The sequence below is a fragment of the Zootoca vivipara genome, chromosome 1 (assembly GCF_965207765.1).
Source record: "Zootoca vivipara chromosome 1, rZooViv2.hap1.1, whole genome shotgun sequence".
NCBI lineage: Eukaryota > Metazoa > Chordata > Lepidosauria > Squamata > Lacertidae > Zootoca > Zootoca vivipara.
The window spans coordinates 51777602-51800935 of record NC_142582.1 but is presented as its reverse complement, the minus strand read 5'-3'; the positions used below and the strand labels follow the sequence as shown (position 1 = coordinate 51800935).

Here is a 23334-nt window from a genome sequence, read left to right as displayed (position 1 = left end):
AGATTCGCCCTCGAACAAGAGGAAGCCGCGGCGACTCCTTCATAGGGCATCCTCTGGGGCCCGGCTCGAGAGAGGCGGGAGACCCCGTGGGACACACTTGCGGCCTTGGGGGCTTCGCTGCTGGACTGGGGAGGAGGGGAGGGGTGGCTGAGTTGCATCGCGCGTAAAGACACTGCGTCTTTGGCACGGATTAACATGAGAGTGTACCTGCACAGTTGCCCATAGCAAGCCCCGAGAGGGAACCGGGGGAGCGGGCGATTCAGATCTGAGGCTCAGGCTCCCTGAAGCAAAGCTGACACCCTATACTAAGGCAGGGGTCGCTAAAAGCACCCCCTTCTCCCTGAAATCCCGCCCCCCTTTCAGTGCCTTAGCTTCCAGTTACCTGTTGTTAGATGCTGCACCAATACCGGGCCTTGGCTCCTGCGTTGCCTGTGTGTTGGGAGCCAGTTTTTGTTCAATAACCGCCCGGCTCTCCGGTCCACTGTACATGTTGCTGCTGCTGCTGCTGCTGCTGCTGCTGCTAAATGCAGTAATGCCAGCTCACCTCAAAGGTGAAAATAAATGTGACGTCATTGTTCGAAAATATGAGGTAGGCATAGCACCATGAGTCATATGGAGGTGGGGGGGGCGGATGGAAGAGAGAAAGCCAGAGGGAAGGCAGACCTGCTTTGCTTTGCTTTCTGAAATCCTCAGTAGTGGCTATGCTGGTCCCAGGGAATAATGTCAGCTCCTCATGGGCTCTTAAAAAAACAGCCCTCTGATAAGTCCGACCTGAGCCTAAACCCATTACTTGGAATATGCCTGCTTCTTTGGAGCATCTGCTTTTTTGTGGGTGTTAGCAGCCACATATGTGTGCTGAGAATCTGGAAGCAGCTACTGTATGAGCCCATTCTATTTTTAGACACAGGAGTGACTTGTGGGAGCATGCTGGTGAGCTCAGAACATAACACGCAAAGCATCCTTAAGAGAGACTAAACATTGGATGTGCCCCGTTTTTCTGAGTGATGTGCAGGGCATATCTGAAGTGGCCAAGAGCAGGTGTTTTAGCTGTTTGTAGTACCAGGCCTTTATATTTTGCATTTATATTCCACCTTTTCTCCAATGAGCTCAAGGCAGTAGAGATTTTTGGGTGGTTTCTCTTTGCTTTTGCAAGGGGGTTTAGTTGGTTGGGAAAGACATTGCCTGCTCCCCCCCCTCTCGACCCGCCCTCATTTTATTTATTGGGAGTGTAGGTGTTTGGCCAGTTGAGGGGCAGTTCTGAGCATCACCAGTTTTTCTTCTGTGAAATGGGTACTTTATGGTGCGTTTGACAGTTTCTTAGATTTCCAGAATACACCCTGGCGCCCCACAAGGTTGGGGACCCCTGCCACAACAGCTGCACCACACTAGCTCCAATGGCTTGCCTTCACTGTGGGATGCAGTGTGCCTCTGGATACCAGTTGCCAGAAACTGCAGGTGCAAATGCTCTTGCACCCGGGTCCTGCTTGTTGGCTTCCTATGGTGATCTGGTTGTCCACTGTGAAAACAGAGTGCTGGACTAAATGGGCCTTGGCCTGATCCAGCAGAGCTCTTCTTCTGTTAGCTCTCTTGGTCATGAAACACATTAAATAAAAAAAAGGGACCGTTTAAAACATGAATGGAGGTTCCCAGAGCATGACCTCAGTCAGGCCCCACAGTTCTGAAATTAGGCACAAAGCTTTCATCTCAGAAGGTGTGACTACTAGCATGCCTTTCATTTTAAGAAATGTAGCGAACGTCCAAAAATAACTTGCAGATTGTGCAGGATTTTTTGGGTGGTGGTGAGATAATGAAGTGTTGCTTGAAATGTGGTAAAAGAAGGCTGTGGCTGAGCTTCCCCACCTGCCTCTGACTTTGCCTGCCGAGGGCAACATGTTGATGTTTTCCTGTTGAAACCATTCGTTTCTACCATTTTGCTAGCCATGCATAACCTATAGCAGGGGTTGGGAACATTTTTTTTTCAGTCCAAGGGCCACATTCCCTTCTGGGCAACTGTCCAGGCGACACATGGCAGTGGGTGGGGCCAAGGTGGGTGGAGCAACGAATGCAAATTTTACATCTATACAATAAGTTAGTTTGTCACACTCATGCACACACTTCTCTATCCTCCATCCAGGCAAGCAAAAGGCAATGCAGGTTTTCAAGGACACATTCCAGGCAGTCAAAAGTATTCAAGGAAAGTGTGAAGCTGGGAGGGTTAGGGGTGTGGCCTGGGGAGAGATGGTGCCATATAGAGAGGTGTGATTGGCTGCATTTGACCTCTGGGCCTGAAACTCCCCAGCTATGGCTTGATTCCTCAGGCTTGCATTCAGCGGCTGGCAGCTTGAGAAGAAAGCTGCTTTGGGGCATGTCCATATTGACACTGCTCCATCTGAAAGAGCTCTGTAGCCCTAATCAGGCACAGGACTTGCAAGTAAGGCCAACACACATGTGGGGGGTTGGGCATTAGTGCTATTAGTGGAGTGTATTGAAGCTGTTATTTTCAGATTTGAGTATTTGCAAACTTATGATGGAATCCATCTGGAAAGTGAGAAGTTCCCAACTTCCTCCGTCATCCCATTTGTTTGGGACTGATGGGTGTTGAAGTTCAGTAGCATTGGGGTGGAGGTTCATTTGCTCTAGAGAGTGGTCTAATTTAGCAAGTTTATATTTCTTATATTTAGTAAACCAACCTAAAATCATTGACACTGCCAAGCTTGCATAATATTTGTTTGCAGTTGGCACCCATTGTTACTAGCAAACTTATGCAAAGGAAAATTGTCCATACAGAAATAAAGCTGTGATTTTCAAAAGCTTTCTTGGAACTTCTGGTACTAAGAAAGCAAGGTTTTCTGCTTAGCCCCATGATTTCTTGTAAATCATGCTTTTCCAAATTTCACCCGATTCATCACTCGTGATATGTATTTGCATCCATATGCTACAGAGTCTCTCCTCTCTTCTACCCCTCCAGTTGTTTAATATCCTCCAATAAGTCACTGATTCTTCCAGTAACTTATCTGGCCAGTGAACAGGCTTTAAGCTTTATTACAATTTGTAGAATCTGAGGGTCACCAACTGAAGCCAAGTGTAAAATAGTGCTTCAGGAAGGCAGACACACATTAAGAATCAAGCACATATTCAGTCCAGGGCAAAAATCCATTCCTGGTTTCTCCACAAGGTTTCTTTGTTCAAGCCCTTTAATTTAGTGAGGGAAGCCTTTTAGTTGTTGCTATCATCAAACAATTGAGAAACACTTATGATCTACTGCAAAACACCCAGAGATCTACCAAGTAGATCGTGGCCTACCTTCTGGCTAATGCTGCTGCCTTCCAATGTACCAAGGGAACAATGGTAGTAAACAAAGAATGGCTGAGCCACTTCCACTTCCAGTGTGTGCCCTAACTACCCCATTTGTAGGCTTGTAGCAAAATATACTACTCACAATGGTGGTTACACAAGGAGATTACCTCCTTTTAGCAGGGGTGGATCCACCAGATATTTGTAGGACGCCAACTCCCATCAGTCCCAGCCAACATGGCCAATGGTAAGGAATGATAGGAGTTGTAGTCCATCAACATCTGGAGGACCACAGGCCCCCACTCTGCTTTATAGGGGGAAAATCAGGTATTAAATGGTCTTCATTCAGGTGAGTATGCAGTGAAGACTATCACTAGGTTGGGTTTTCAGCCCCCACTTCCCTATTCTCCTGAGATGGGACATTAGGAAGGTTGTGGAAGAGTGGAGTTATAATAATAATAATAATAATAATTTATTATTTATACCCCGCCCATCTGGCCGGGTTCCCCCAGCCACTCTGGGCGGCTTCCAAAAAAAAAACAGAAATTCTAAAATACAGAAATCCATCAAACATTAAAAGCTTCCCTAAACAGGGCTGCCTTGAGATGCCTTCTAAAGGTCTGGTAATTGTTCTCTTTGACCTCTAGTGGGAGGGCATTCCACAGGGTGGGTGCCACTACCGAGAAGGCCCTCTGCCTGGTTCCCTGTAACTTGGCTTCTCGTAATGAGGGAACCGCCAGAAGGCCCTCGGAGCTGGACCTCAGTGTCCGGGCAGAACGATGGGGGTGGAGACGCTCCTTCAGGTATACCGGACCGAGGCCGTTTAGGGCTTTAAAGGTCAACACCAACACTTTGAATTGTGCTCGGAAACGTACTGGGAGCCAATGTAGGTCTTTTAGGACCGGTGTTATGTGATCTCGGCGGCCGCTCCCAGTCACCAGTCTAGCTGCCGCATTCTGGATTAGTTAACAGAAGTGCCACCTCTCTTGAACAGCTTCTTCTTCGTGTGACCTGCTGCATAGATCTGCTTGAACGTAAACCCACTCAGGTTGACCATAGCCGGTTTTAGCCAGGTAGCTTGTATGTATGAATAGCTATGTAATGGGATATGTTCCTCCTAGAGTTTATATTTTCTCCAGCAGTGGACCATTTCCAAAACGGTCCTGTTCTCCCACACGGTGACGCAAGCACACAGTCCTCATCTGCGTTAAGTTAATGAAGTTCTCATTGTGACCACAGAGCGAGTAGAAAATGCCTTGCGGAGTACAAAGGATCACTTTCAACTTGTTCCTGCTTGGTGAATCGTGCACGATATGTGAGTCACCCTCAGAAAGCTACACAATTTTCTGAGGAGAAAATAAACTTAATCTTGGATCAGGGAGCTTTTTGTGCAGGATGCAAGGCTTTGTTTTGCTGGATCAGGCCAAGTGTCCATCTAGTTCAGCAATCTGTCTCCCAACAGAAGCTAGCTGGGTTCCTGGAGGAAATTCATAAGCAAGGCATGACGGTCACCATCCCTTTTGGTTTGCAATCAGTTTCTGATAATTGGAACTATACTGCCTCTTAACCTTTATTTCTCATAGTTAACAACCACTGGTAGATGTAGGAACCTGTCTCACACCAAGGCGGACCACTGGTCCACCTACCTTGGTCTTGCCTTCTCTACCCTGATAGGCAGCACCTTTCCAGGCTGGGGACCTGGGGCCTTTTCCATGCAAAGCACCTGCTTTCCCACTGCCTGTTTTGTAGCCTCTAACCTGCCCAATCATGGATCTAAAAACTGTTGTCTTATGGATTCACTTCTGGGTTTGATTGCCACAGTTTCGTAAGCTATGGCTGACATGAGGAAGGCCTCATGCAAGGCTTATAAAGCTGGTACACTCAAGCAGCTCTACCCTGCCCTGCAACAAGAAGAAGGGCAAACTCAGAAGAGAAATACTGCAAGGCAGCAGGTAGGTGCTGCTTGGTTTGCGTATAAGCGTTACTGCTGAGGTGTCTTGTCAGCCAAGCTTTATCGCGCTGTGGCACACCACCTTGGAAAGACAGGTTGCGTAGGAAGCTGTGTGCCGCTTTGGTGGCATTTATCTTGCAGTCCCCCGTGTTGCTGAAAGGTACCTGCTTCTTCAGCGGTGTGGGCAAGCAGCTGCAGTAGAAGCTTCAAAGAAACACAGAGTCTTTGGTCTTTTCTGCTTTTGCTGGCTCTCCTGCAGAGAACTGGGGAGTTGGGCTGTTGTTCTTATATGAGGAGAACAGGCTTCAAAAGAATCTAGACCGGATCACAGATAAGTTGAAGCTGCACAGCCTACCAAGGTCAGATCTCCCTCTGACAAAATTAAGGTGAATTCACTAGTACTTTCCCATGGTTCCTTTCATGGTATGTTCCCTACTCCAGTAAGATTTTCTTGTCCTGTTTTTATACTATTTAATCTCTCTCTTTCTCTCTCCACACACACACACACACCATGGCTGAGCATGCAAAGGCAACGTATGTTAGATCGTATAGTAAACTATTCCTTTATGACCCACATTGGCCTAGACCAGAGGTGGACAGCCAGCATCCCTCCATTTGTTGTTGGACTCCCAACTGTCATCAACCCCACCAATGGCCAGGCCCAGCTCTGGGATGGAAATAGCCTTGGTCACCCTGGTGGATGATGTGCTCTGGAGGAAGGATAGAAGGAGTGCTACCCTGTTAGTATTGAAAGCCACTGAGAAGTCCAGGAAATCTGTCAACCATAATATCCTTCTGGGTCAACTATTGGGTATTGGACTTAGTGGACACTTTTTTACATTTGTTCTTGTTGTTCCATGATGGAAGTTCTTGGGTGATAATGTTGGGCAAGTCTTGCCCTGTGCCCTATGACTTTCAGGGTGCCCCAGGGCTCTGTTTTGTCTTCCGTGCATTTTAAGAGCTGCATGAAGCTACTGGGGGAAGTCATCCAAAGGTTGATGACATGGAACTCTATGTCTTTCTTTTCCATCTTCTGATATCAGGTTTTAGAAACTCTAAACTGGTGCCTTGAGGCCATTCTGAGATGGATGAGAGCGAACAAGCAGAGGTTAAATCCAGGCAAGGTGGAGGTGCTGTGAGCTGGGATATCTGCCAGATGAGGTTCCACTTCCCCTAAAAAACCCAAGTCTGCATTGCAAATGCTGCTGGCTTGGGTGCTGAATAGTGAAGCCCAAGTAGTGTCGGTAGCTAGGGTAAGGTTACCAGATGTCCCCGTTTCTGGGGACAGTCCCCAGATTTACAAATCAGTCCCCTGACAAAATCCATCTATTTAGTAGGAAGTTGAAAAGTGTCCCCGGATTCATTGGAAAAAATCTGGTAACCTTAAGCTAGGGGTGTGTTTCATCCATTTCAGCTGGTATGCCAATGGTGACCATTTCTGCACAGGACAAAATTTGCCGCAGTGATCTATCCTGTTTCTCCAAAAAATAAGACGTAGCCATAAAATAAGCCGTAGCAGGATTTTTAAGCATTCAAAGAATATAAGCCATACCCCGAAAATAAGACATAGTGTGTTCTTTTGAGAAAAAATAAATATAAGATGGTGTCTTATTTTTGGAGAAACACAGGTATTTCCAGACTAGACACAGATAAGGCACTCTGCACGGGGCTGCCTTTAAATAGTGTCTAGAACAGGCATCTCCAAACTGCGGCCCTCCAGATGTTTTGGCCTACAACTCCCATGATCCCTAGCTAACAGGACCAGTGGTCGGGGAAGATGGGAATTGTAGTCCAAAACATCTGGAGGGCTGAAGTCTGGGGATGCCTGCTCTAAAAGGTTTAGGCTATGAGCTGTCTGGCAGCACCTGTGATATCTTGCCCACACACTGAGACCTCAACCAGAGGCCTGCTTGGTGTGTTCACCCCGTAGTTCTGTGAGATTGGTGACCATCAGAGTGAGAGCACTAGCTTGAGTTGATTAAAATGAGCTCTTCCTAGCTACTGACTCAACTGCTGTAGTGTTACGGAGTTTGTATGAATATGTCAACTGCTCAGAAGTTCAGAAGCGCTGTATAGCAAGGCCAGAGACAGGTTGGGCTGCTGGTGAGGAGTTCAGCAGAGAAGGGAGGATCCAGCTCCTTAACAATGGTGATGTACTATTAGATTGTGTGTGTGTGTGAGAGAGAGAATATGTTGTTTGCTTATTCACATAGTTGGGTGGTTGTGCAGTAGATTGAAGAGGAGATAGATATTGGGGAAGAAATTCAATGTAGCACCATGACATTTGTTCCATCAGTGCAAGCATTTCAACTTGCAGCCAATTTTTGGATGGGGAGAAGAAGTGTTGCGCTAGTGGAAGGACTTGCACAATCTTCTGCTAGCAGGACTCCCAAGGAACAGGGCTGTCTTAAGTATATCTAGCACCGTGGTGCGACGGATCCCTCTGCCCCCCCCCCGTTTCCGCCCCCCCTGGCGGCCCGGCGCCACCCAGCCTGGCCGTAGGGCCGGCCCTGCCAAGGAACATGCTGCACATGAGAAACGCGTACATGGATATTTGTGGGTCTATATATATATGTTCTAAACATCACATTATCTAATAGCACTCAGCAGAATCTACTGGGTAGGGATGGCGTTGCCCTTCTAATCTTTTGCTTTTGTTATTCACAGGAGTCGATTTTAAAATGAAGACTATAGAAGTAGATGGCATTAAGGTCCGAATACAGATCTGGTAAGTGATTTTAGCTATTGCAATATAGATCTTCGGACAGAGAGCTGAACTCTGGATCTGGGAGACCAGATACTGTAAGAGTTCCTTGTTGTGAATACATTGTGAGAACTTTGGCGAATTGCCCATTCTCAGCCTCAGTTCTTTTATCTGTAAAATGGGAATGGCAAGTAACTCAGCCATAAAGTGAATGGCAAGATTGCCATAAAGTGAAGCATGCAGAGACACTATAAAGCACTCTCCAAATGAAGTGCTTGGTAAATTATCAAAAGTAGCAGGGAATCAATAAGTGGTTATTGAACATCATCTGCAAAGAGGTCCAGTAGGACTGAGAGGGAGAGGCCATTTGGGTTCCTGGGCAGTAATGTAACAAGCTGTTATATACCATGTGTGTAGTGTAGCCTTCCTGTGGTTGCCTGAATAGGGACTGGGGCTGTTTTTCAGGGTGTGGATTAAAGCTCCAGGCCATTTCAAACTATTATTGTTATTTAGAAAAACATGCTTCTCTCTTTTAGGTAGTGTTAGTACCTACCCAGCACCACTGGTGCTTTATTCTGTTTTCATGCAATAGGAGTGGCTTTGACCCAATAAGTTTTCCACTTTATTGTGTTGGTTTCTAATAATAATAATAATAATAATAATTTTTATTTATACCCCGCCCTTCCCAGTCAAGACCGGGCTCAGGGCGGCTAACAACAAATAATATCAACACAAATATAAAAGAAACAATTCAGTTAAAACAACAGAATAATACAATGTTAAAATTCAATTTTAAAATTAAAAATCTACGAATAAGATAAAACCATTATAGATAAAACCTTAGGGGAGGGTAACCGTGGGGTCAGACTGCGTCAGTCCGAAGGCCAAACAAAACAGCTCTGTCTTGCAGGCCCTACGAAAAGATGGGACAGAGCGTTCCACCAGGTCGGGGCCAGTACTGAGAAGGCCCTGGTCCTGGTCGAGGCCAGCCTAGCCACCTTGTGACTCAGGATCTCCAATATGTTATTATTTGTGGACCGCAATGTCCTCTGTGGGTCATACCGGGAGAGGCGGTCCCGTAGGTACGAGGGTCCTAAGCCGCATAAGGCTTTAAAGGTCAAAACCAGCACCTTGAACCTGATCCTGTACTCCACCGGGAGCCAGTGCAGTTGGTAAAGCACTGGATGAATATGATCCCGCAGCCGGGACCCCGTAAGGAGCCTCGCCGCGGCATTCTGCACCCGCTGGAGTTTCTGGGTCAGTTTCAAGGGCAGCCCCGCGTAGAGCGAATTACAATAATCAAGCCTAGAGGTGACCATCGCATGGATCACTGTGGCTAGATCAGGTTGAGAGAGATAGGGGACCAACTGCTTAATGCGGCGGAGATGGAAAAAATGCCACCTTGGCTGTGGTTGCAACCTGTGCCTCCATGGAAAGGGAGGCATCCAAGGTTACCCCCAAGCTCTTGACAGAAGGGGCTGACACTAATTGGGCCCCAGCGAAAGATGGAAGTTGGCCCCCCCGCCCCATGTCATCCCGACCCAGCCAGAGGACCTCTGTCTTCGAAGGATTTAGCTTCAGCCGACTCCCACGTAGCCATCCAGCCACAGCTTCCAGGCACTTGGTCAATGTGTCCGGGGCCGAGGCAGGACGGTCATCCATCAACAGATAAATCTGGGTGTCATCAGCATATTGATGACAACCCAGTCCAAAACTCCGGACAATCTGGGCAAGGGGGCGCATGAAGATATTAAAAAGCATTGGGGAAAGGATTGCACCTTGCGGGACTCCACACACCAAGGAGTGCCGCGGTGACAACCCCCTCCCTAGCGCCACCCTCTGTCCCCGACCTGAGATAAAGGAACGCAGCCATTGTTGGACTGTACCCTGAATCCCCACGTCGGCAAGGCGGTGGTCTAAAAGCTCATAATCGACCATGTCGAAGGCGGCTGACAGATCTAGAAGAATCAGCAGCCCCGACCCGCCTTGATCCAGCTGTTTACAGAGGTCAAAATTGGCAGAAAGGTCACGGCGAAGTGTCAAAGTGTCAAGACTTTCTCCGCAAAAAAGCTCGCAAATGCCTCACAGCTATGGGTCGAATTTGTGCTTAAATTTGACTGATCCTCAAGGGTTGTTAGAGACCTGATTGTTCGAAAAAGTTGTGCCGGGCGAGAGCTAGCGGATGCGATGGAAGCTGAGAAGTAAGACTTCTTTGTGGCTTTCACCGCCATCTCGTAGGTTTTCATAAGCGACCTATAAGATGTTCTTGAGGCTCCGTCGCGAGTATGCCGCCATACTCGCTCAAGCCGTCTGAGGTCCCGCTTCATTTTCCGAAGTTCCTCGGTGAACCAAGGGGCCCGGTTTCGGCGGGGTTGCAGAGGGCGCTTAGGTGCGATCTCATCAATGGCCGCCAAGAGCCGGTTATTCCAGTTCTCGACCAGCTCATTTAACGAGCCACCAGGGGGAGCAGGGTCCCGTAAAGCCTGACGGAATCTATCAGGATCCATCAGCCTTCGCGGACGAGCCCAAATCGGCTCACCACCCAAGCGGGGCAGAGGCGGTAAGTCAATCCTGGCTTTCAGAGCGTAGTGATCAGACCATGGCACTTCCATAATTGGGGACATGATCACATCTATACCTGCACCAAAAATCAAATCCAGCGTGTGGCCTGCTTGGTGTGTGGGACCCAAAACAAACTGGGAGAGCCCTAATGTCGCCATGGAAGACACCAGGTCCGGAACCCGTGAGGAGGGGGTGGCATCGGCATGGATGTTGAAGTCCCCCAAAACCAATAAGTTAGGGAACTCCAAGGCCCAGCCGGCCACCACCTCCAACAGGTCCGACAGGGTGGCTGCTGGTGCGCTGGGTGGTCGGTACACCAGCCAGACAGCCAAGCCCTCCTTGGTGCCCCACACTAGGCCAACACATTCAATGCCGGTGATTGATGGTGATGGCAGAGCCCTGAAAGAGCAATCCTCCCGGATTAACAACGCCACCCCTCCCCCCCGACCCACAGTCCGTGACTGGTGGAGGACTGGTGGAGGACGGAGGTATAATGGGGTGTGTGTGTGTGAAATACTGGGGTGGGGGTATTAGATAGCATTCTAAGAACTAATTAAAAACAAAAAATAAGTCTTTTAAAAATAGGACATGGATGCTTGTATGTCAGCATGAGAATAATGATATATCTTTTCTGGGAAGACCCTAGATGCGATTGCCTTCACAGGAGTAGATTTAAAACAGCCCAGCAGGGAGCAGTCAAATTGCATAAACCTCCATAGCTGAAGTGATCCTGTGTGTTCCTGTACTGTGACAATATTAGTGACGATGACCATTTGTGGATTAAAGAGCAAGTCGGTCATAAGATGATACTGCAGAGCAACAATTAATCATGCTTTATGACGACGTGACTGCAGTTTAGCACAAATCTACAGTTTGGGTTCATCTTCTGACGTGGCAGAAAGTCAAGGCTGCATGTTAGGAAGTGTGTTTGGCAGCTACGTTAGCAGGGGTGAGGAGGAGGAATTTGTGTAATGATGATGAGAACTGCTCCTGGCTATCCAATCGCTCACTTTGCATAATGCAGAGGGCGATCTGGAATAACGGGGCCCAGTCCATTACATCAGCTGAGGCCAGTTACCATTTGGCTCCTTTTCTCCCTGAACTATTTCTGTTCCAGCTAGTCACTCTAAGAACTACCATGTAACTCTTAAAGAACTGATGCCCAACTTTTCCTTTTCCCTCTTGCATCATGGATCTTAGTTTGTAAGTCTGTGGGTAGTGGCTCTTTTGTTCTTTAATCTCTGGACAGTGCTTTAGTAAATTCTAAGCACTTTGTAAACGATTAGCAGAATCCCAACACTGCACAAGGAGACCTCAGCTTGCACAACAGGATTTCACCTTCCTCTCCTTGCAGCCCCTTCTCCCCCCCCCCATTCCCCATGCCAAAATCTGCTCTGGAGCTTATCCCAACGCTCCAGTGCTGATTTTGAGGGGCTGCAGCAGGTAGGAGAGGATGGTGAAGTCCTGTTTCATAAGCAGAAGTCTCTTCCACTCGCTCATGGGCAGCGCTGGATACAGTCCAATAGCTGATGATAATAATTCCCTTGTCCATGTGAGCGCCAACTCTGCTGCAGTCCAGATGGATCATGTGGATAAAAATTGCAGTGCATGGCCCTCAGTCTGTGTGTAACTTGGAGCAACTCTAAAGACGTCTGCTTTTGTTCCAGGGACACTGCAGGTCAGGAGCGATACCAGACCATCACGAAGCAGTACTACAGGCGAGCCCAGGTAAAACTGTTTTCTCCTAGACTTAGTACAAAAAGCATGGAGAGACCAGGAAAGGACTAGCTGGCTTTTGCAGGAATTGTCCCAGCATTTGCCTCGGTGCTATTTCTCTGACATAATTCATTTGTTGCCAGAGATGTAAGCAGAGTGTAACCAAAATTCATGGAAGTGGCCTGACAGAGGTGGACAGCTCTGGAATCTCTCCATTTTTTTTATATTGAGTAGAATTAAACATCGTGCTAAGGAGATCGTCCTGCTGAATTGAATCTCCCCTCTTTCACCCATTCTGGGGTTCTCCCTACCCTCCGAAGCAGATTTTTTTTTGGGGGGGGGGGTTCACAGGGAGAGGAAGGGTAGTATTGTTGCACCAGTGGATCTTGTTGCAGTAGCTTCCGCAAGTGCAGCAACTTAGTTGAATCCAGACCATAGGTTCCTACTTGGAGACAGACAGAGACACACACAACTTTGGGGCTAACGCTGACAAAGGTTAGCACTGGAACACAGAAAGGGTCCCAACATTAAACCTCAGCTAAATTGAAAGGCAGCAAGCCAGCAGTCCAGCTGGCCTCAAGGGCTGAAGACAATCTGCATACTTTAGGAATTTAGTGTTACTGGTGCATAAAATGCAGTGGTGTTGGCCCATGAGAAAGCAATCCAAAAATCCACATTTGTGCAATACCTTTCTTAGGACCTATCAGAATGTCACAAAACACTGGCAAGCTTTGAAATTCTCCAGAACTGTACACAAAGCAGGAGATGAGGAAAAATAAAAATACGTTGGATGTTCTAGCCATCAGGTCAGATTTTGGCCCCGGCTTAAAGATGGGAGATTGCAGACTGAATAGGTCTCTGCTATATGCTGTAGCTATCAGCTTACACACATAGGATACTGGAGCAAAGAGGCAATGATAGTTCTGCCTCCTACTAATCCATCTGGTCTAGCTGCAAGTCTGCATCTTGATAATTCCCCAGAACGTGTGGTTCCAAAGTAACAAGCGTGTTGATTCAGAGAGCCAGTCACTCACAGACCTGTTCGGCAAAAGTAATTTCGGGAAAGGCGCGGAGGGGAGAGATATCTTCTATTGCTGCGGCCAACTGGAGAGGCAGCGCCTTTCCCACAGGACATTCTCAGTCTGCTTGCCTCCTCCCACTCTGCCCGCCCTACAGGCAGTGGCTGCATGTGTGATCTGTTTTTTCTGTGTGGCGTCTTCGCACGGCTCCATTTGTGTGCGGGTGGCGCAAGGTTGCACAGGAGGAGTGCAAGGTGCGATGTTTCACTGATGTTAAAGGCGCAGGAGGTGGGATATTATTTCAATTGCCGAGCTCCTCCTGTGTAATGTTGCACCGCAGTACAGTGTCTTTGCGCAGCTCCATTTGTGCATATATTCTGTGCTATATTCTGTGAATAAGAAGACCCACGTTTTTAGACCTAAAAAATTGGGTAAAAAACCTTGTCTTATAGACGGAAAAATACGGTAAATGTTTTGCCCCGACTGCTGCCTGGAGATCACCTGTTGCCTGCCACTTGATGCCCTGAGCCATAGTGGTGCTAGATCTCTGAGACATGAAGCCTAGCGTATAAGGAGCGTTCAGTAAAACTGCAGCCAAAGAAGCCTGCTGTATTTCTGCAGGGAATGCAGACTGATTAGCCAGGTCCCCAGGGGGAAAGACTGACATATTCATTAAACAGTTGTCTGTTATCTAGCATGGTGGCAGCCTGCTCTGTAACAATCTTGTAGGAACAACTGTCAAAACACGAATGCTTTTGGTTTATCGGTCGTAGTTAAAGGCCACATCTGCCATGAAGGTTTCACAGTGAGTTTGGCCTACATGCAGATGCATGCAGAATCTAACAGGACAGAAGAAAGAATAATCCCCAAATGTCTAGTTCCTCTTCTTCAACCCTCCAGCATAATTCTTGGGCAGAGGGTGCATAGGGAATGTCCTATTAAATTAACAATTACACACACCTACCTTCCCTTTAAGTAGAAGTCATTTCACCTTTGGGTTTATGTTGCACGTTATACTCCATCCTGTTTTCTTGACCTGGTTCTCTCCCCAGGGGATATTCTTGGTGTACGACATCAGCAGTGAGCGCTCATACCAGCACATCATGAAATGGGCCAGTGATGTAGATGAGGTAAGCAAGGGGGCCTCCCTTCTTCTTCCCCCTATTGTTGGGGACTGTTGGCCCCAGTGTGGGAGAAGTTGCCATGGCAAAATCGGATGAACTGCTCCTGCTCAAGGTCTGTGTGTATATATATATATACATGCACTCTCTTGTCTTGAGAAGCCTTGTTCAAACAGAGAAATAGCACGTTTGGCTTAGGTGCTTGGTTTATCTAGAGATTGTAGGATTAAAATAGCCTTGGGAATTCAACAGACAATCCGGATGTCCTTGAAAAAGGCATAACACTATTGGGGTGTCCTTATTTCCTGTGAAAGGGCTTCTACCTTGTGTAAGCTCCTCAGTATTTAGCAAGTGCTAACTAGAAGATTATGCAGGAACTAGAGGAACATCTAATAAACCTTAACCGTGTTTTAAATCTGAGCTGTATTATGCCATCTCTGCTGCCACAAAAGGCTGCTGTTTATTTTTTTGATAATAACTATTATATTGTTTTGCATGTAAAACATCCAGTGAATATTTATTGATAAGTGGCTATATAAATGTAATAATAAATAAAATACACTGCTGTTGAATAACTGATGGAGGCATCTTGGATACTGCCAGAGTGCTAACTTTGTGTCCTTGTGCACATACTTTCTGCCTTTACACTGTTAGGGAATTTTTTATAGATTAGCCTTTGCCAGGTTGGTGCCCTCCAAATGTGTTGAGACTACAACTCCCATCAGCTTTAGCCAGTCCTGGGGCTGATGAGAGTTGTGGTCCAGAACACCTGGAGGCACTGGGCTGGTGAAGGTGTTGCATATTTTTACATGGTGACTCTTAACACTCTGCCACAACTGGCACTGAAGTAATCTGCTTTTGCAGTGAACTTAACAGCGAGATGAACAGGTTTGGACTGAAGAAGATGCTGTTGGGCATGTGCAATCAACTCTGTTGGCCCCTGGGTTTGGGGGGATTTTCTAGCTGCCCTTTTTCTTTGATTGGCTTTGGTCTGTGGAAGCTCTGTTTTCTGTAAGACCATCCTGTGATTCTTTTAATTGCTTTGTTAAGATCAGAAATGTGTTGGGCGGTGCCATTTTCCAGATGTTTGTGTTGCAGTGGGGGAAGAAGCCAATTGCTATGAAAATTCTCTGCCCTGTGCAACAGTTAAAAGGCAACAGGAATGGTACATTTGACAATCCCAAGTCTGAATAGTGCCGTACAGCTCAGTTTTTAACTACTGCATGCTGCTTCTAATCTATGCTGATTGGGATGGGCTAAAGTCTCTCCCTTCTCTCCAGTATGCCCCAGATGGCGTCCAGAAGATCCTTATTGGGAATAAAGCAGACGAGGAGGAGAAGAGGCAAGTAGGCAAAGAGCAAGGCCTCCAGGTAAGCATCTTGGGTAGCTGCTAGTTGTTCTCCTTTGAGACCTAAGCCTCACTCATAGCAGATGATATAGTAAAACTGACAGTGCCAGGTGGGTCAGACCATCTACAAAGCAGGTGCTCTGCCACTGAGCTGATTCTGTTCACTCAGCCTTGTAAATAACAATGTGGTCTGGGCTTCTCCATTTTTTAAATCTGTTTTAACTTTGGCGGTGCAGTGAGTTCTGCTTTCATTGTGCTTGGATCTTGGCCCATACACCTCCACAACCGAATTCCTCTATATAAGACAATGGCATTGTCGGGAACCCTTCTTGCTATATGATAGGTTCCGCTGTTGTTGTTGTTCAGAAACACATGCAGTTGTGTGAGCCCCCCCACATAGTCTGGTATAGACAGGAACAGGTTGATTGCCTCATCTGCTGTGGGTGTGAACCAGGGCAGAGTCTGATCTAGAAAACTAGATGGTAGGAGCAGTTAAATTTTGTCAAGGTCCAGGAACTTGTGGAAATGGGTTCTGGGAGCTGGTTTCCTTCTGGCACAGACAAGCTTTGTTTTGCAGTGTTCCTGGGTTTATATTAGAGGTGGCACTGGGGTATGGAGCTGGACTTCATTCTACTAGTTTTTCCAGCCCTGGTTAATCAGAGAGACACGCTATGCCTGTAACAGTGCTCTTTTTCCCAATTCAGAAACTTCAAATGTTACCTAGCCTGTTTTTAAAATAATAATAATAATACAAGTTATCTTCTCAGTCTTTGAGGTGGTGATGTAAGAATGTTCTAGTTTCTTCAGATCTATCTGTACAATCTGTTGACAGTCACTATTATACCTGTATGTAAAGCTGTCGGAACTTCTGTCTTCCAGCTGGCCAAGGAGTATGGCATGGATTTCTATGAAACAAGTGCTTGCACCAACTTAAACATCAAAGAGGTAAGAACTTTGCATATGGAACATCCAGGTGTCTGGTGCTTTGCAGCCAGTGTATCACCTTTGCAGAGCAAGTGGAGATACAGAACAAAAGAGAGACCATGGTGGAAAATCCTTGGTCTCACCTGTAGTTTTTGACCATAGCAGCCAGTAGGCACCTCACCTTTGGGAGAGAAAGCAAAGTTGCACTATATATTGTTGCAAATGTAGCATATATATTTTATTTAATCTCAGAAGTACTCACACTTACGTACGGTGGTGTATCTGGATTCACACACACCCATCTACTGTAGCCTTTCTTGCCATATCCCATACCTGTTCTGGATGGTCTCTATACCTTCAGGAGTGGCTTTGCAGTGGACTACAGTGGGCAGCAGAATTGGCGAAAATAGAGTCCGTTGGATACGCCCCTATGTGTTATAATGTTAGCAGTTAGTGTCAAAACTCACACATAGATGGAGCAGGAGCCCACTGTTGATCTCAGTGGGGCATATTTAAGCATGCATGTAACTCTCCTGCTTAAAACTGGATTGTAAATTGACACATGCATGTAGCAAATAAAAATTGCAAACTGAAAGTTTGAGAAGTAGTCTTTTTTTAAAAAAAGTACCTTAAATGTCTTAAACATTTAGACATGTGCACCCAAGCACTCTAGTAAATACGTTGTGGACTAGTAACTTGTGTGGACTTGTTTGCTGATCTGAAGCTATGTACTAAACCCCACTTTTTTTAAAAAAAAAACCCAACCCTCATCTCTTTCAGTCTTTCACTCGTCTGACAGAGCTGGTCCTGCAGGCCCACAAGAAGGAGCTGGATGGACTCCGCACGTATGCGACTGATGAACTGAACCTGGTTGAGCTGGAGGAAGAGGCAAGCAAGCCAGAGGGCACAGAGCACTCCCCCAAGACCTGCTGGTGCTGAAAGCCTCCCAGTGCTCTTCCTTTTCTTCTGTCCCCCAGTGCAGGCAGAGAGGCTGCCACCTAGAGAGGGCTCCATCTCTTTGGTCTCTGGTTGCCTGCCTGCCTGCCCACTCTCTGCCCTGCTGGATCCTCTATGGATTTCCTGGTGTTTCTCCTTGATTGGTGATTTCTGTTGTTCCCCCAAACTCCCTGGATCCAAATCTCTCTTCGGGGGGGCTCACAATACGCAGAACATCACCCCGCCACCTTTGCGGAATAGCTGTGGTTGGCGATCGCAGCAGCAGAGGCCTATATTCAGCAGCCTCTCAACCTCCAGGTGCTCTGCAGCCTTGCCCTTTTCCAGGGGGCAGCTGAGCCGGTTGGGTTCTGTGCCTGGCTGCAACTAGGCATGTCCTCTGAGAACAGGGCGCTCAAGGAGGGAGGAATGTCCCGCTTCCTTCACTCTCCTCCAGACAGACCGTTTGCTTGCACACCCTCAATAGCAGGCCTGCTGAAGGCTTGTCCGTTTGTATCTGCCACCCATACATTGCCTTGCCATTTCAGCATCTGCCCCCATGCCTGCACAGGGTTGGGGCTTTGTGGCTGTGTTGGATACAGTGTCTTGTACATACCTGGCTGCCTGGAGGTTGTTTTTTATATATATATAAAAAAAAACCTCTCATCCCGGCACCTCGCCAAATTGGGGCTTGTTCCAAAGTGCGCAGTGGCATCTCTTGCCCTGCTAAGTGTAAGCTGCTGGGAGCAGCAAGAGTCTAGCCCTGCTGGGAAAGGGGTAAGATTTGGGGCTTTAAATTCAGACTCGCCTTACCAGTTGCAAAGAATGTTTGCTTCTTCCTGGGCCAAACCAGGCTCCTGTTTTGTAACTCCTTGGAGCCTTGTGTTGCACACCAAGCAAAATCCTTGCCTTCTACATTTACTCGAAAATTTTGTAGGGCATCTTCGCTTGACTCCCCTTGGGTATCTTTGGTGGTGCAGGTACATCAGGCACCCGCTTAGCTTATATCCCTGCACCCTATCTGTGTGTCACCTGTGCAGAACTGGCTTTGAGAGCCCCCTTGGAATGACTTCCCCAACTATTCACCAAAGCGCTGATATGGAAACACACTGTAATCTGTGCATAGAGCCTCCCCTCATTTGTTTCTTCTCACTCTTGAGGTCCAACCTGTAAGAGGTTGCTCAAGACCCTTTCGTGGGCTCTTTTTAGAAGTTCCTCCACAGAAGGAATTTCCTTGGAAGCTCAGCCTGGTAGATTCCAGGGTATCCAATTTATTTGGTTCTTTTGCCATGTGCTGCTTAACATGGCTTGATCCGAGCAAACTGAAACCAGCCTGCCTGCCTGCATGTTGTACCAGCATCCCCCTCTCACCTTGACATGCTTGGCGGGGGAGGCCTAAAGACACTTGGCAGCATGCCATGGTAATTCTAATCTATATGCGCCTGCCTGCTCCAGAGTAGCTGCTCCCTGCGTGCCAACACCTTGGGGAGGCTAAGACTCCTTTCCCTTCCTATGTATGTGCCAGCAATGGGCTACATTTGCAGATCTAGAAAGGGTGGGTGTCAACCAGAGGCTTTCTGGGTGGGATGGTGGTGCATAAGTCCTCCTGCTGCCTAGAGAGGCTGCCTTTGGTGGAGGGGGTGGGGCTTAGGCACAATCCATTTGAGTGATAGAAAATGTGATGATCTGCCCTTCCCTAGCCAGGTCATACCAGAGAGCAGACTGATTTACATTTCCCTGCTCATTTCCCCTCTTCCTCTTCCAGTTGGTTGTTGACTTTCTCTCTCAGAGCAGATGAAAAATCTTTTTACCCGGTGAAGAAGAGGAAGGGGAGTAGCATGTAGCGGGAATGAAGTTGGCTGCACTGTGATGCTTGTTCTGAAAGCAAGGGTGCCTTGCATTTCCAAAAAAAGTCTCCACTCTCAAAACCACCAGTTTTACCTCTTTCTTTGTGCTGGGTGGGTTTGAACAGGTATCAAGCCACTGGAAATGTAAGGGGGAAACAGTGAAGTTCTACACACAGTGCCTGCTGTTGGCAGGAGCAGCTCTCCTGTAGCCACAGTCCCCTGGGAAGACCCCAGTCCCAGGGTCTGGGAAGAAAGAGGCACGAAACGGCTTGACCACAAGGGACCGCTTTCTGCAAGACCTAGTGTGAAGCTGGAGATATTGTAGACACTAATTAGAGACACACGTAGCTGGTAGCCTGTTTAGTTTTTGAACTACAACTCCCACCATCCCTGACCAAAGGGCCGTGCTGGCTGTGATGGTGTGAGGGGAGCTGGAATCAAACAACACCTGGAGGACCAAAGCTTCCTCCCAGCCATGATGTAGTAGGACCCAAATTCTGTAAGAACAGGTGGAAATGAAATGAGGACTTGTGCAGGTGGGGAACTAGGCATCTTTGCCCTGAGAGAGAAGGCGTGTAGAGACTGAGGGAAATGGGTCGGCCACAGCAAAGGAAGAGCTTTTTTGTAAGCCCAAACTCTGTTGTGATGACTGGTTGAGGCCTTGCTGGCTTTCACTGGCTTTGGTCTGCCTAGCTTGTTAGGAGGTTGGAATGAAGACTGAGGGTCAATCCTTGCACAGAGAGTCTATGTGGCCTGTGTTGTCTTCTCTCTCCACCCCTGTTTTCTGACTGGATTGCACTGCACCCAAGGTGAATGGGCATGCTGTGAGTGCAGAAAGCAGGTTTTCACGACCACTTAGACTTACAACGTGGAAGGCCCGAGGCAGCATGCAGAACATGCTCAGACCAACACGGCTACCTACCTGTATGCTAAGACATGTGTGTGATGAGAAACTTGGAAGAACTCACTTGGCATGTTCTCAGTGCAACTGGGAAACAAAAAAAAACAGTGGCTAGCTAGCTGCCTGCAGAGAGTGGTTGTCTTAGCTGCTACCTGGCTGTCTCTGTTGCTAGAGCTGCCCTCAAGGTGGTCTGTCTGAAAGGAATGTCATTCTGTCCCTGAAATGAGCACAGGTGGCTTCCCAGTATCTCTGGCTCTGCAAGCTAGGAGGGCCCAAAGAGATGTCCCCACTGTAGCTCTTCCTTGCCTGCTGCAATTCAGCATCACATCAGTGCCGCTTGCTCCACCTAGGATCTAAGACCATATCCCACCAATATAATAGAAGCTGGGCTGCTGATGCTGTTAACTATAACGCACAAACTAGACTCCAATGTAATCTTCACAACACACAAGACCAGAAAGGGGAACAGGTGAGAAGCTCTTTGCCCTGCTTATGGCATTAGCTGGAGTCCTTATTATGTAGAGTCAGCAATGGCCTTTTACTGGGTTGAACTCACAAACAAGTGGTTGACGAAGCCTCTGGCTCCCAACACTGAGCAAAACGAGCCACGCTAATAGTGTGCATTCTGGGTCATTAAGACAACTCGGTGCAAGAAAAGCTCCCTAATCAATGCTGATTTTTCTCTGTGCAGATTGGAGTGGTGCTCTCAGGAGGCCACAAAGTGCTTCTTGGTTTCAGGCCAGTGCTTGGGGAAGGGAGGATGAGTCTGGGAATCTAGTACTCTTCAGTATTCTGAGGCTCCCTCCGTCCTGTTGAGTCACGGATCATTCTGTCTGTAGCGGAAACCGTTGCATATAAACTTGTCATGGGATCCAGCCAAACTTAGAACTTTCTGAATCCTCTGCTGTGTCTGTAATTTGTGGACTTTGCACTCTGACTGGGTTTCCTTGTATGGCCTGTCACTGTAATGGTTTTAAACAAGAAAGATCTTTACAAAAATAAAGATTCTCAAAGTGGTTGGTGGTTGCTTTAGTTCCTTGCTGAGTGGCTAACCCGGTCCTCTGCAACAAAGAAGCTGTGTTGCTGCTAAGAATCTCACTTGAAGTGAAATCCAGGAGGTCAAACAGCAAACGCTTCCCTATGTAGAGAACACATTCAGAATAGAGGTATGTTTAATGCTGCAAACTGGCTCAGTTGCACAAGAAAGGAGCCAAAGAAGCAAACCGGGGGTGGAACGGATGTAGCTTGGCACATGCACCAGTGCAAACCGGCTTTTGCCCAGAAAAATTGCGACAAGCAAGGATTAGTTCTGCCCACATGGGACCACCTGGAATTGGCAGAGTCCTGGAGTTAACAATATATGTATTTGCAGCTATTTTTGTACTGTGGCGAGGAATATAAAATTCCTCCTTCAAAAGGAGACAAAGAGCTCAAGCTACCTGCTACTCTGCATCAATTTACAGTGGTGCCTCGACTTACAAATTTAATCCGTTCCGAGGGCACCTTTGTAAGTCGAAAAATTTGTAAGTCAAAAACATCATTGGAAATGTGATTTCCCATAGGAATATATTGGAAACGGAGAAATTCGTAAGTCAAAGCAACCCTATCTAAAAATTCGTAAGTCGAAAAATCCCTATCTAAAACCGCCACGGTCCCCCCCCCAGATGTCGAGACATTCGTAAGCGTGCGGCTATTACCCCCACTTGTAAGTCGAAAAATTCAGTTGTCGAGTTGTTCGTAAGTCGAGGTACCACTGTACTCGGGTGGGGAACCTGTAGTCTGCCATATTTTTTCTGAACACCTTTTGGGCCCTAGTCTGCATAGTCAGTCTCCCGGGGTGATGGAAGTTGTGGGTCAACAGGAGAACCACGGCTTAGATGTTTTCGAACAGATGCCACAGGATAATGGCATGTTGTTAAACCCTATCTCCCTCTATCTTTAAATCCTGCAACACTACAAATTTAGAGGAAGGAAGAGCAAACAAGTCATCCAGTTTTTCCTCCACACCCCATATTCTCTCAATAGAGTGAAAGCATGTTGTAGGTTTTCCTACAGTAGCTTCATCTGCTGTTGGACAGTGGATGTTCTACCTCCTCTGGTGGAGGCAATGTGCCTCTGAATACCAGCTGCAGGGAATCGCAAGTGGGAAGAATCCCATAACACACAGGATCTGTGTATGGGCTTCCTATAGGCATCTGGTTAGCTAGTGTGAGAACAGGATGGGCCTTTGGCCTCACCCAGCTGGCTCTTAGGCTATGTTTTAGCTAGGTGTAGACAAGAATGTTGAGCTGGCCCTAAGCCTGTATTGCTGTCTGCCCTATTTGATGCATTCAATTCAGGCAGGGGGTGTGTGAATCTGGTTTGTAGTATAGACAGATTTCACATGGTTGATGTAGCTGTTTGGAGTCAGACAAAACAGCTCTGTTTTGTGCTTTTCATGTTCTTCGACTGCTTTGCTGAGGCACTGAGGTAACTTGCATTAAGGTAAGTCCTCCATCCTATATTCTTTTTTTATTATTATTCTGCTCATCAGCAAAATAGTAATAATAAGCTCCCAGAGCGCATCTTACAGATCCATAAAAACAAGACAATCCCTGCCCTCAAGCTTACACTCTAAAAGGCACAACACAAAATGAAAATTGATCAGGAGGGAGAAGGAAATAAGCAAGCTCAAGTACCCGTTCTTCTAAGGGCCAGCTAGGATAGATACACTTTACTGGAAGGAGCCAAGAAGGAGCTGCTGGTGTCTGAGCTGTCCTGGTGGAGTGGCCCTGTATCCCTTCCCTCCTCTGCTACAGAAAATTATCTGATCTCTGTACTTTGGTTACATGCCCCAGCTTCCTCTACTTGAGCTTACAGGGAATCTGATCCAGCTGTTAATAATTCAGCCTGCTCCTCCTCGTGGCAGGAGAAGCAGGATTCTCATTAGAGGTTTTCATTATCAAGCTGTTTTTGGAAAGGGGACGTGCATTGCAGCAGTGGAAGTAATTTTTCTTTTTTCCTTTCAAAACACT

At 47.2% G+C, this 23334-nt stretch overlaps 1 protein-coding gene across 3 annotated transcripts in view; it reads left to right on the top strand.

The window, feature by feature from the left end:
• Nucleotides 1–21336, top strand: part of RAB15 (RAB15, member RAS oncogene family) — a 30997-nt gene extending 9661 nt beyond the window's left edge. For all 3 annotated transcript variants that reach the window (XM_088663448.1, XM_088663453.1, XM_035126126.3), the window contains 6 exons: nt 7913–7973; nt 12179–12239; nt 14299–14376; nt 15648–15737; nt 16595–16660; nt 17420–21336. In XM_088663448.1, the coding sequence (XP_088519574.1) occupies nt 7913–7973; nt 12179–12239; nt 14299–14376; nt 15648–15737; nt 16595–16660; nt 17420–17578 (515 nt within the window). In that variant the 3' untranslated portion in view covers nt 17579–21336. The remainder of the gene's footprint in view (nt 1–7912; nt 7974–12178; nt 12240–14298; nt 14377–15647; nt 15738–16594; nt 16661–17419) is intronic.
• Nucleotides 21337–23334: the final 1998 nt, after the last annotated feature.